Source organism: Melitaea cinxia, chromosome 10, assembly GCF_905220565.1.
Source record: "Melitaea cinxia chromosome 10, ilMelCinx1.1, whole genome shotgun sequence".
NCBI lineage: Eukaryota > Metazoa > Arthropoda > Insecta > Lepidoptera > Nymphalidae > Melitaea > Melitaea cinxia.
The window spans coordinates 10,472,200-10,487,241 of NC_059403.1; the positions used below are offsets into that span (position 1 = coordinate 10,472,200).

Below are 15,042 nucleotides of genomic sequence, written 5' to 3' on the forward strand. Positions count from 1 at the left end.
CAAAGCGAATATAAAAGTACTAATAATAAGTAGAGACCTTACTACATTCTTAAGATAAATGTAATAAGGTCTTAATAAGGATACATTTATTGTGGTAAAAAAGGTTTAATAATTAATTGTCATTTTTTGTCTACGACGAATAACGCTTAGTTGCCTTGTTAAGTAGTTTCTCAAATATTCTGAAGTTTACTTGTTCTGCTATGATTTATGTGTTAAAATGTATTTTTGTGCATTTAAATACTCAATGAAGTGTTTCATACATAATATAAATCACACATTACTTTATTTACATACATTTTGTCTGTATCATATAAATTTTCTACAAAAATAACTTTTTTTATTGAAAGGCTTCACTTGTCTTAGGTATTTATCAAGAAAACCATCTGTTTGTATGACGTAAATCACTTCTTGTAGGGTTGAAAGAAACTATCATATACTGTATCGTATATACATGAATTTTATCTGAACGTGTTTCAAGTATTTACTTTATCTAATATCTTCCATGTTACTGAGATACTGTTTTTATTTCTTTCACTGATAATGTCATCTCGTTACAATCACACGGTTTAGTGTACCTAAATATCATCAAAGCGTTAAGATAATTCAGAAATCAACACGGATGTCAACTGACAATAAAATAGTTTTTTTTTTATATTATTGTGGAATAAGTGTAAAGGAAATGACGGTATAAGTCAAAGCAATGTATTTTTTTTGCATTATTAATCCTGTAAAGTTTTCAAGTGGTTATTATTGTTGAAATACTTGTATTGAAGTGTGACATCACAGGCAAACAATATGACGCTCACAGGGTGGCGCTTAGTACTAAACAGGGGTAAGATGTGTTTGAGTAGCAATAATTATAATATACAATTTTATATCAAGTTTTCATGGAATTTTATCGCTAATAAAACATAAATGTCAAAATCATTGTAAACTGAAAATATAAATACATAAAATACAAAGAAAAATATAACATAAAATATAAAGAAATATATATAAAATAATAATAATATATATAAAATAATAACATGAAATATAAAGAAGCAACTAAGGTTAAGGTTGCTTTTATTATTGCTTACTATCTGTTGCATATTTCTTTATTTGATTTTTTAAATACTCCGTTAAATTTTTAAACAATTGTTTTAGCAGCTAGTTATCTATTTTTAAATATTTTTTAAATATGATTAATAAATAATTATTAATATCTTTCAGTATTAATAATACCGCAACGTTATGTCTTCGGTTTGCTGGGTTTGTTCGCGTTGGCAAATGCTTTTACAATGAGGGTTTGTCTGAGTGTGGCTATAGTCAAGATGGTTTCCTATATTCCACCTGGAGAACATATCATAGGTGAAACGTGTCCAGATACCTCTTTAGTATCAGAGTCAGTGACTAATACATCAGTTGTAGTTAATGTGAGTAGAACTAACACCTATTTCATGACGGTATCGTCGGTTTTGTAGCTGGTACATGGTAAACGTTGAATATCAAATTGCAGTAGTTACAATAATCTACAATAGTTGCACATAAAATATGCGTCCATTTCGAGTCTCTCAGACAAGATTGCGACGAAATCCCACAGCAGCAATGAATATAAAGTTACATGGGATAAAATTTTCTACAGTATTTACAAAGAGGGGCAAAGTAGTGTATAATCATTATATTACAAGAATTTATGACATATTTGTACAACATTTATGGTCATTTTTCGTGATTCTCTTAGATTTTTCAAATCATTTTGTCATGCTTCTGAAACTCCTACTTCAGATATGACAAGAAAATGTTTAAGATATACTGAGGCCTAACTACCTAACCGGGTCTAAAATAAAGGGTAAAATATTGTTTATTGCAAAAATAAAACGCACTTTTAAACAAAACGTCAATGATTTTGATGTGATTAATTTTCTCTCAATTTCAAAAACGCTGATTGAAGGTCTACGAATTCTAGAAATCCCCCTATAATTATGTTACCCATTAATTTGACTAGCCCGTTGGCGCAGTTCGTAGTGACCCTGCTTCCTGCTCCGAGAGTTGTGGGTTCGATTCCCACCCCGAGTCTGGGTGTAATATAAATATTTATTTATATATATGTATTATTTATAAGTATGTATGTAAAAAAAATGTAGCTATATACCAGTCGGCTGTTATCTATAACACAAGCATTAACTTGCTTACTTTAGGAACAGACGACCGTGTGTGTATTGTGTAGATATTTTATTATTGTTTATTATTATTTAATGTTAGAATTCTTACAAATACGAAACACGAGTTCGCTCATTTTTAATTAGTAGTCCAGAACTAAAAAATTAAGTTTAAGGTTAAAAAATGACGAATTTCTCATTTAAATTTTCAATCCCTATTTTATCCCTTTAAGGGTGGTTTATAATTATATGCTGATGCGGACATTCGTATTCACAAATTTTTAATAAATAGTGCAAAAATTAAGTTTTATGCTTCTAATTTAAAAAAAAAATGACATACGACGGATTGTAACAATAATAAAATAATAAATAATTCTTTATTTCAGCCAAACATTTACAAATATCTTCAGCATACAGATCACAGATGTTACACTTAACACACTGTTACACTTAACCATTATTTATATATCAGATATAGGCAGCACTAAATACATTTATTAGATTGGGATTTATTATTGGGAACATATAAAAATTAATAATAAATATTCACTAATGTGAATGACAAAAAAAGTATAGAACAACTACTATAATTGTGAATACACGGCCGCCAGGGCCAACCGATTGTATAACAATTACAAACTCTAAACCATGATCTGACGATCTGAGATAATTAATTATTTTTCAAAATCTTTTGCTATTGAACCTCTAAAGAGTCGTCCAATGTGAAAATGCCAGTTCTTAGACCACCTTAGTCCAGAAAATATGTTCTTAGCGAACATTTACTGAATACTAGAAATCTCTTTGCAATTTTTTTTTGAGTGCTTTAATTCAGCCCTATCAAAAAATTCATTCTTAGTGGATATCTACTAACTATAAACTACCTCCCTGCCAAATTTCATCCTTATGCGTCTAGTGGTTTTTGAGATTTCGTGGTGAGTGGGCTCACTTCAGCCTATCGCAGTCCACGGCTGGATATAGGCCTCCCCAAGTTCGCGCTAAAATGGCGCGAACTCATATGTTTTGCCCACTGTCACCACGCTGGGCAGGTGGCTTGGTCTGATGTCCGTCTTCGGCCTGTGTATTTGGAAGCCAGCAGTTGGATATCAGTTATCAGATAGCAGTTATCCCGCCATTAGTCGGCTTTAACAGTTCCAAGGTGGTATTGAAACTGTGTTATCCCTTAGTCGCCTCGTACGACACCCACGCAAACAGAGGGGGTGGCTATATTCATAGACAGCTGATGAGTGGCCTAACGATTTTATATATGTATATACATATAATATGTATGCAACCGTTGCATCTTCGTGCGGTCGCTAATGTAACCCAATATCTAAAATGCAAAGAAATGGTAAAACAAAATCATTTCTCTCTTAATATTATTATATTATTTTAATTTTAACAACGTATTTCGAAATCAAAATCGATTCCACCGAATTGTTGTAATTTAGTCTTAATATAATTTCGCATTCGTTATATATAGAAATCTAACGATTAAATAAAATAAATTTAATTAAAAATAAATTAATTATACCTAAAAATCCTCTGAATTCCTGGATTCTTATTTATAATAATAATAAAAACTCTTTATTGTACACCAAGAGTGAGCAAAGTGAGATTTATCAAAACTTTTTGAGGAAATTGTAATTTTTTTTCAATATTTTTTTAATAGTGCGTAATATAATCGTAATGTAATCCAAAAAAATCAATAACAATATTGATTTTTTGGATTTAAATATCTATGTATAAAATATAATGTAGGTATAAATAAATATGTGTTTTCTCAACACTTTTGTTTTGAAAATAGTACTATAAACTTTACTATATGTTTGTATTAGGTTTTCGATTGTTGTAAAACGTGTCGAGTATGCTACCTTACATAACACAAAGTATATATGCGTCAATCAAAAGATATCTTTCGAGTTTGTGAAGTTAGAATTACCGCTTCGCATCGAAAGTTAGACAATCAACCAAACTTTACATTTATGACATTTATTGATAAATTATCGCAGGCACATCGTTTGTTATTCAGTAGTACGATCAATAATATTTGACGTCCGATCTTATGTAAATCTGTTTTGGGAAAAACGTACTATCGGATTATGTTGATGTAGTAGGTTTTTGATAAGTTTTATAATCGTGATTATGTTTTTATAAGCTTTTTTTAAACTTTGTTAAGTTTTGAGCAGTGATCCAATAGTGTTAACCGTATCCAAAATGTTTTAACAAAAACTGGTTTTTATGCTATATCAGAATTAAAATTATTATTATTATTAATAATTTCCATCTATTCTATGTTGTTTATTTTGTATTTTTTTAACATATTTAAAAATTTTGAAAAAATAGTCACGCACGTTGTTTGTCCAAGCCATATGCTGCTTAAGAGGATTTATATGTATCCTTAATACCTAAATATATAACTCATTGTAGTTTGTAATAAAATCATTATAATTTTTTAACTCTCTGAAATCCTGTTGGTGGTTATTACTAAATAAATAATTTTTTACTTAAAAATTAAATTAAAGATTACATTTGATAATAATGTGGGACATTACTATAGTATGTAGCAGTGTTGGGCAAATTTTAATTGCAACAACAATTAAAGATTAACAATTGATTAATTGGTAAATGTAACCACAACAATTAACAATTAATCAATTGTAATTGTGGAAAATTACAATTAACAATTATTTAATTGTTAACTGTAGTAGTAACCATTAACAATTAATTAATTATTAATTGTGCTTTACTACAATTAACAATTAATTAATTTTCAATTGTTTTCTGAATTTTAATTAAAACTAACAATTAAAAAATACTGCTGTATGCTGCTGTGGCTCCGGGTATTAATATATATATATATACACATATATACATATATATATATACATATATATACACACATATATATATACATATATATATACATATACATATATATATACATATATATACATATATATATATGTATATATGTACTGTGTGGCTACGGTACTAAAGAATATAGCCACCCTCTCTCTTCCCGTGGGTGTCGTAAGAGGCGACTAAGGGATAACACAGTTCCGCTACCACCTTGGAACTTAAAAAGCCGACCGGTGGCGGGACAACCGTCCAACTGCTGGCTTTGAAATACACAGGCCGAAGACGGGCAGCAGCGTCTTAGGTGCGACAAAGCCAGCCCGTTGGTGCGGTCACCAACCCGCATGCCCAGCGTGGTGGCTATGGGCAAAACACATGAGTTCACGTTGTTTTTGGCGTGAACTTCTGGAGGCCTATGTCCAGCATATATATATATATATATATATATATATATATATTATATATATAATAGTGTATATAATGTATAGTATATGTATAGTATCGCGACTTACCGCTTAATTTTCCTAAATCTTTTACTAATTTAGTTTTGATACATAAAGTTAATTGTTAGTTTAAATTGTTTCATAAAACAATTAAAAAAGTTAATTGCAATTATTTTAATTGTGAGTTACAATTGACATACGTTAATCAAATTAATTTAATTGCAAGGTGCAATTAAAAGTTTAATTGCAACTAATTTAATTGTAATTAATTTAATTGCAATTACTTTTTAAGTCAATTAACAAGATAATTGACAATTTAATTGATTAATGCCCAACACTGGTATGTAGTATGTGATTTAATGTTAGAGTAAGAGTGTAGTGAACAATAAAGTACTAAAGTCAATGTTAGTAATTGATTTGAGGTCGTTGAAATTTACTGAATTCCTGTTTCTGGAATTATTTTCGAAAAATTTCTACATTGTAGTAGAAAATAACCTAGGTAGGTATATTTTTACAGAATCGAGAGTTATACGACTGGAATGAAGAGACACAAGGATTACTTTTGAGTGCATTTTATTATGGATATGTTATCACTCATTTACCTGGTGGACTTCTGGCGGAAAAGTTTGGCGGGAAGTGGACTCTAGGACTTAGTTTACTTTGTACGTCCCTATCTACATTGTTTACGCCATTGGTTGTTACACAATGGGGGGCTATTGGATTATTTTGCATGAGAGTTTTAAGTGGAATTGGAGAGGTACAGATTTCTTTTTCCAGTTTTCTTTACCAAAAATATTTTTGTAATTTATATACGCTATTTATTTAGAATGCATATTGAGTAATTATTATTTTTATTTTCATTAACAATTTAATTAAAGACAATTACTAGCTGACCCCGCAAACGTTGTTTTGCCATATATCTTATTAACCCCCTTAATCCCCTCTCCTACAACTTAGGGGTATGAAAAATAGATGTTGTTTGATTCCCCTACCCGAGGCCTACCCGATATGTACACAAAATTTCATGAGAATCGGTCAAGCCGTTTCGGAGAAGTTTAACTACAAACACCGCGACACGAGAATTTTATATATTAGATAGTTACATATATTTACTTTGATTATAATATTAGTAGTAACGACTTCGTTTTGTTTCCACATTTTTATTTATATTTATATAAAGAATAAAAAAAAAACTTATATAAAATGTTCGTTTCTCAAAGTTTTTTTGTACCGACTAATAAAGCGATATAATTTCAGGGTCCGGTAACCCCAGCGTTTGTACTATTAATGGCACGTTGGGTGCCACCGGCAGAGCGGTCTCGTTTCGGCGCAATGATCTTTGGTGGCGCTCAGATCGGCAATATTGCGGGTCCATATATTTCAGGATTGCTCTTGGCGGATGATGGCGATTGGGCAAATGTATTTTACGTGTTTGGTGGACTGGGTGTGATATGGTTTATATTTTTCGTAAGTTTACTGTTACTATATTTACTAATATTATAAAGCTGAAAAGTTTGTTTGTTTACTTAAACGCACTAATATCAGGAGCTACTGGTTCAAATAAAAAAAATATTTTCGTGTTGGACAGTCCGTTTCTCGAAGAAGGATATATTATATTTTAGTACATTTTTTCTAAAATTATCGCAGGTAAAACAACATGTCACAGCTAGTTTTACATAAATCTGTATAATAGATAATGTGAATTTTTTAAACCAATTAAAGGTGTTTAGAAAGTGCTGTTTTCAAAATTTATTAAAACACAAAGAAAATATCGAAAATATTTGATAAATATATACCATCACATTAAAATATGATATTCGTTTTTATGAAATAAATATAAATTAAAAATAATAACTTCGATATACGTACTTAGTAAAAATAAAAGCAGAGCCCATGCTTAGTGTTGTAATCTTAATTTGGCATTAAACGAGACAATTGCTGTTAATTATTATTTATGTAAACACATATAAATATTTGTATTTCAGACGTTTCTTTGCTATAGTACACCTTACTCTCATCCATTTATTTCGGACGCTGAGCGGAAATATCTAAACGAAAATGTGGCTGCTTCTGGCCTGCACAAGAAGCTTGATCCCGTACCCTTCAAGGCTATTCTTAGATCTCCACAACTCTGGGTCCTTGTGATTGCTGCTGTAAGTTTTATCACTTAACATTAAAAAAAATATTAATTAAAATTAAATCATTAAAATCATAATAGCGAAAGTATTTATCAATGAATTAAAACACATTACATAGTATCAGAGTTTATTGATTGAAAACAAGCAATGGAATATTTCGACTGTGTAACTTGTATGGACTTGTGCTTATAATGTACTAATTGCTTAAACAAAGTTTTCAAACTTAATTTTGAAGTCTGTTGGAGATATTACGATCGATATAGTTATGATGTCGAGAAGGTAGTTGTTTGAGGTCTAAAATTTTGCCGTAGGTTCGTAAGTAGGTGCATGGATTCAAACACGTAATAATAGTTAACTAGAACTCTCAATATAAGCTATAAGTATAGATAACTGGATATATTGTAATAGACAGATCATTATCTCGTAAATTATATTAAGTACTTGGATGATCGAGCTTTGCTTGGTATTTTTTTAGTTAATCATGTTTTTGGAAATTATATTTAAATACGAATTTCATACTGGTGATAATAATAAAAAAATATAAACTTTTTTTTTCTAAAATATACTTAGATATGAATTAGATGCGTTAATAAGGGGTTCCCTAATAATTAATAGCTTTTTCTCACGAAAAAATAATTTGAAAGAAAAGGGAAAAAATAATCGGACTGGGGACATTTGGACTCTAACCGGGGTCCTGTGGTTTCGGGACCGTCCGATTTGCCACCTTAGCCATTATATCTTACACATGTCTGCGAAATTTACCTTTGTATCCAAATAATACTATAGCAGATTTTCATTGCCTGAAAATGGCATTTTCTAAAAATGAATCTTAGCTAGGTCGATTTATCACCTCCGAAGCTTCCTGTATATTAAATTTAATGAAAATTGTTGTAGCCGTTTCCGCGATTCACATTATATCTATATATATGCACAATAATTGCTCGTTTAAAGGTATTACCTACTAACACACTGAAAGAATTGAGCATAATGTTTATACGAGTAATTACATATATTAAAGAAGTTATTAGTCCTGTTCGAAAATGTTCATATTCTTAATTATGTAACACAACATTACATTCTCTACGTATTGATTATACGTTTCGTAGGCTACATTAGTTTATAACCATCTAAAGAATTTATGTATTTATGTAAGTATACATTTTACAGGTTGGACACGACTGGGGTTATTTTACAATGATAACAGATTTACCGAAATATTTCTCAGATGTACTTAAATTTAATATTAGGGAAACAGGCCTTATGGCGGCTCTACCATACGTCGCTATGTATATATTTTCATTTATATTTGCGTCGTTCTGTGATTTTTGTGTTAGAAGAAAGTGGCATAGCATTACAACTGGAAGAAAAATTTATACAACAGTCTGTAAGTATTTTAATACAAAATTAGATCGGAAAATATCAGCTAGAGATAACTGTGTTTGTACAATTGGTACATTTGCGTATATTTTTCTTTGGTACTCGGCTCTTGGTACTACTGCTTTGTTTAATACAAATTAAAACATTTATATATAACAGTTTATAAGTAGTATATATAACAGTTTTCTTCGTCATCGTCTATATATATATAAATGAATGTTTGTTTGTATGTCCTTTATAGAATCTTAAACTATGCATTTGATCATTTTATGATCTTCAGCAAAGTGTTGTGCATGAGCCCACAAAGGTCTTTGAGTTGGTATGACAAAAAAAAAGCGTAGCAACGCGCGCAGAGTACAGCTATTTAGAAATAAAAATGAGTCCCTGAAGTGTCCGGAAAAAAGTTTTTTTTTTTTTTGTATTTTATATAGTATTTCAAGGTAAGATTATAAAAAAATTATAATTTTAACTATAATACATATTATGTATCATTTTGTTCGATAACTTGCCGCCATCTCGTAGGTAATGATAGGATTTCGTTGCTTTAGAAATTTTAGAAATTTTCATAATAAAAATCGCGAGAAGTCTTTTTGAGTCGTCTATTGATGTTAACTTTACACTAACTTAAGAATCATGAAGAGACCGAAACAGATAGAAATCTGAGCGTGCAAGATCATGAGATATATGGTGGATGGATTAAGAATTCCCAGTCAAATTCTCTCAACTTTTGTCGAGTGGCTAAAAACGTATGTGGTCGGGCGGTGTCGTAATAAAAGACCACACGTTTTCTGTTGATCAATTCTGGCCGCTTATTCTCAATTTCTTGCTTAAGCGCTATCAGCCGTTGACAGTAGAAATTCGAATCGATGGTTTTGCCCGGCAGTAAAAGCTCATAACGAATGATGTCCTTCGAACCCCAACATACACTCAATATCACCTTATTGCTTGTAAACCTGGGTTTTATTTTACATCGATCATGATCTCTTTTGTACATTTTTATCGTAGATGATTAACTTTTCGTCACCAGTGATCAATACCTTCAAAAACGGTTCGATATAATTACGCCTTAAGAGATAATCGCAAATTAGTATATGGTTCATTAGGTTTCTTTCAATGAGTTTATCTGGCACACATATAGCAAGCTTTCTTGTGTAGCCAGCCTTTTTAAAATGGTTACAAACTGTTTTACGATTATAAAACAGTTTCTATCCATACTCGGATCTTCACCTATATCGTAACTACTCAAATGTCGATCTAGCTTCACTTTTTTGAGTTCAAAGTTTTCTGACTGAAACCACTAGTAAGACCAATTTTGTGCTATACTTACTGAAATGACTAAAAATGTACCGAATTTTTTCGTTGGATTTACCCATTTAGGCGAACAGAAAAATAAATGAAAAGTAGCGGGAAAATGGTTTTACTTTTTAATTTAATTTTTAACATGTCACATTTTGCATGGTATCAAAACCAGCCAGTTAAAAACAATAGAACCAAAAAGATTTTATCGTAACTTTTTATTAGGAAATACGAAAAGACTTTTTCCCCGCCCTATTATGTAAGCGCACAACTTTCGAATGCCATTACTTTTTATTCTCATGTTGTTTGTTATTATCAGGACTAGGCTTGCATAAGAGAAAAAACAACGATATATTCACAAATAATTGTGTTTGCTCGCAAACGAAAAAAAAAAAACCGACTTCAATTACATCGACAAGTAATACAACATAGATCGACGAAAAAATAGTCAAGCAACTACGCGTTATCAAAGATTGCTCAAAAAGTAGTTATCAGATCTCGATAAAATTTATATGTGACCATATGATAAACACCAGCTTTCGATTAAATTAAAAATTATCAAAATCGGTACACCCAGTAAAAAGTTATTACGGATTTTCGAGAGTTTGCCGCGATTTCGCTGGGATCCCATCATCAGATCCTGGTTTCCTTATCATGGTACCAAACTAGGGATATCCCCTTTCCAACAAAAAAAGAATTATCAAAATCGGTACATCCAGTAGAAAGTTATGCGGTATAATACAACGTAGGTCGACGAAAAAAGCGTCAAGTAAAAACGCATTATTAGATATAACTCGAAAAGTAGTGGTTAGATCTCAAATAAATTTAAATGGGACCAATTGGCACACACCACCTTTCGATTAAAATAAAATTTGTCGAAATCGGTCTACCCAGTCAAAAGTTCTGATGTAACATACATAAAAAAAAAAAAAAATACAGTCGAATTGAGAACCTCCTCCTTTTTTGGAAGTCGGTTAATACATTGGTACAAACTTCACCGGGTCAGCTAGATTAAATACCTATTATTCACAATATTTTAGGTCTTCATTAATCAGTTAGACTTTAGATTTAAAAGCAGGCTATAAATAAGGGTTTATAATTAATTACACATTACTTAATCGTAATAAAGATATTAATTACAACATTCTTTCACATCAATTACATGGATAAAGTACGTTGATTAACATTTAGAAGCCTTATTTCGGTTTAAGATATTTATCGATTCACGAACAGTTTAAACGAATCATTATTAGAGAAATAAGTTTTAAATATTCTTATTACGTATTTGTATATCGTTAAAATTATTAAATTTAGGATAAGAAACTAAAGCGCCTTATAACTAGTCTTCTGTAATTTTTTAAAAGATAGGTAACAACTGTTTTTATAGAAAAGTGGTGCAATAAAACGATTATAAAGTCTTACTGCAGACACAGGACTTAAAGATATCCATTTTATTTCTTATTTTAATTCATTAAAATTGTATATATAAGAGTGGATAAAATTGTATGTACAGTGGTGAATAAAAGCTAATATTTTAATTAAAAGATTTTTTTTTGTATGTTGGCTATATGGAGTATTACAAATATCCGCTTAGGTTGGAAATAGAAACATCTAAATAGAAAAAGTAAACAGAATTTCAATCTTATACCAGAACGATTTATACCTTGGACGTTACCGAACCTATTTTATATAATATCAATGTTTGTATTGCTAATTGCCAGTTTTATAAATATATACTGATACTGTTCTTAGTATCTTTTAAATATAAATACGTACAATATTCGTACCTAATCAAATTAAAAAAAAAGTAAAATACCTGTACAGGTACACCCACACCACCAATATTTAAAAAAAAACTCAGTAGCTGTACATTACTACAAAACGTAATTATAATTAAAATTATAACTTAATTTTAGCTGAAGTTTCGAAAATGCAGTATTTAATTTTTTTAATCGGAAACGATTACACTTTTTTTCCTCACAATGTCACTCCTTTTCACGACTAAACGCATTAATAAAATATGTCCCTGAATTTATCACGCTCACGGAAGATTATTTTTTCCTCAGCTTCTACGATACCAGCCATTTTTATTATTCTGGCGTCGTATTCGGGCTGTGATCGTATTCAGGCAGTCGGACTATTCATAGCATCCATGGCTTTTATGGGAGGATTCTATAGTAGTGTTAAGATCAATGCCATGGATATAGCGCCGAACTATGCCGGCACCTGCTCCGCATTTGTTAACGGATTGGCTGCGGTATCTGGGATAATAACTCCCTATATGATTGGTCTATTGACACCAGATGTAAGTGTTGGCGTTAATAATGTCAGAATATTGAATTGTTTTACGTCAAAATTATTTTAAACAGGACCAAGTGCATGTGTACGTAATTCTTTACGCATGAAATACCTTTGAATTTCCAACTAGATTGATGTTAACTTTGATTATTTATCAAATTAGAGACAATTTGCAAGCTTATTTTCGAATACCATCCTTTTCGTTTAGCCTAAAGGTATATTCAGGTATGTATTTCCGCTTAATTTGACCTTAGGTTTAAAATTTCTGTACGTTGCAGTTTCAAGTTATTTTGACCTAATACTGATAGCTATGATGTACGTCATTTATTAATTAAAGACAAAGTTATTTAAAAATGTTTGAAGAATTTTTATAAGACATCTAATAATAAATAAAAATGTTTCTAACATAAGATAATTAATGAAATTGAATGAATATAAACAATGTCTACTAAATTCTTTATTGGAACAGAATATCTTAAAAAAAACTGATCTCGGCGCTGGCGTGTTTTTGTTGATAGACTGAGGTCAAAATAATGCCTGAATGAACACTGTTCAGTTAAAGGTGAAAATTAAATATGTCAAGCGTTGAATTAATTTAATTTCCTTTAAACGATTTCTTTTTTTCAAAAATGAGTGATCGAAAAGATATTTAAAATATAATTATAAATATATTTACTTACGTTTAACTTCACTTTTCAGAATATTTCTAGTTTTGATTACTACTTTTTATTATTAATTATATATTAATAATAATTATAACTTTTGAACACAAAATTATACTTTCAGCAAACGGTACAACAATGGCGGATTGCATTCTGGACGATTTTTGTGGTATTAGTTGGAACGAATATCATATACTTGATTTGGGGTTCTGGAGAACAGCAGTGGTGGGATGACGTTGAGAAGCATGGATATCCAGATAATTGGAAACATGGACCACTTAAGAAAAGGTCAGAAGACACTGAAAAAAAGATTGTATACCCGAAACACGATCATTCACCAGTTGCTAAGGATTAAAGACATTTTAATATCGTAATTGCAATTGTTTTATTTACCCGCCCACACTGAAACCTGGGTCTATTTTTGTCTTTTAGATATTTTCGATCTGTACGTATATACTCACACACATGGAAAAACAAATGGCAATAAGTGAAAAATTAAATATAATAGAAAGTAGTAGAGTTGAGGAAAGCCATCTTGTATGATCATTTGAAAAAGTATCCTGCGATAAGCTACGTAATAGTTTAAAATCTGCTCAGAATGGCACTGGCTTGAGAAAAATGTACAATATGAACTTAGCTATTGTAAATCGAGTAGAGTCTGCTGAGTCCATATAAATAATGAAATGCATTGAGTAGAAAAATTGAAAAATTTGTAGTATGTGGTTAAAGTAGTATCGGAAAAGTTTTATTAAGCCAAATTTTTTTATTAACTTAATTTTAATGTAACCCTTTTACGACAGCAGTGCCACCTGTTTTGAACAGTTTGATTTAAATATGTCATACAAAGTCAATTGTATTTATTTTTATCGTAAGTTACCTCAGAGCTTCAAGCTGGATGTAACTATTTCAATGATTTTTTTAATCAAAAGATGTCATATGGTCCCATTTAAATTTAAATGAGATCTGACCAGTACTTTTCGAGCTATATCTAATAATGCGTATTTAGCACAGTAGTAAATTTCCTGCTCAAAATATAGAGCAGCCCGGCTGAGGTAGTACTCGACCTTACAGAAGGTCATACCTAAATAGTAGTATTTTCAAGCAGTGTTGTGTTCCTGTTGGTGGGTAAGGTGACTTGAGGATAGGCTCTTGGGGGGAATCGTGGACAGGATCGGCAAGGCACTTGCGATGCTTCTGGTATTACAAACGTATATAAGCTACGGTAATCTATTACCAGCAAGTGAGATGCACGTTTGTTTGCCGACCTACTTATATAAAAAAAAAAAAAAAAAAAAATTACTTGACTATTTTTTTCGTCGATCTACGTTGTATTACACCGCAATACCTGCTTTTCACTGAGGGTAACGATTTTGATGACTTTTATTTTAATCGAAAGTTGATACTGTCTTGTAGTCTCATTTTAATTTGATAGAGATCTGATGACTGCTTTTCGAGTAATCTTTGATAACGCGTATTTACTTGACTATTTTTTCGTCTATCTACGTTGTTTGCTAATACAATTACGGACCCATCTTGATTACGAAGTGACGGTTCTCCCTACCTATATACACTTTATAGCTGCTGCCATGACCATCAGTAGCGCCATATAAAAATAAATAGCAAAACATGATTTCATACACAAAAAGCTACAAAACATTAAGGAGTTTAATAGTTTTAGTTATGTAGGCACTGTCTGAATTTAAATTTTATTTACTTCGTTAAACGAATCGCATAAAGTAGTAAAATCAAAATAAAAAATTACTTTTTCAAGTTCGCCTCAAAAGCAATTTTCAATCTTCAAGCTTTTATGAATTAAAATTATATTAGAATT

General features: G+C 30.7%; 1 protein-coding gene across 1 annotated transcript; it reads left to right on the forward strand.

Annotated features, from left to right (window-relative positions):
- The first annotated feature begins 795 nt into the window (after positions 1–795).
- LOC123657327 (putative inorganic phosphate cotransporter) lies at positions 796–13,585 on the forward strand. Its single transcript, XM_045592895.1, has 8 exons — positions 796–832; positions 1,213–1,415; positions 5,958–6,197; positions 6,698–6,907; positions 7,426–7,593; positions 8,746–8,962; positions 12,318–12,556; positions 13,336–13,585. Exons 1-8 carry the CDS (start codon positions 796–798, stop codon positions 13,564–13,566), a joined length of 1,545 nt encoding a protein of 514 aa, XP_045448851.1. The 3' UTR covers positions 13,567–13,585.
- The last annotated feature ends 1,457 nt before the right edge of the window (positions 13,586–15,042 follow it).

What these genes read in the sequence shown, in the direction of transcription:
- LOC123657327 (XM_045592895.1), top strand. Translation starts at nt 796, where the DNA reads ATGACGCTCACAGGGTGGCGCTTAGTACTAAACAGGG. An exon ending in GCGCTTAGTACTAAACAGGG is followed by an intron (nt 833 to 1,212) that starts GTAAGATGTGTT and finishes AATATCTTTCAG; the next exon opens with TATTAATAATACCGCAACGT. An exon ending in AAAAATTTATACAACAGTCT is followed by an intron (nt 8,963 to 12,317) that starts GTAAGTATTTTA and finishes TTTTTTCCTCAG; the next exon opens with CTTCTACGATACCAGCCATT.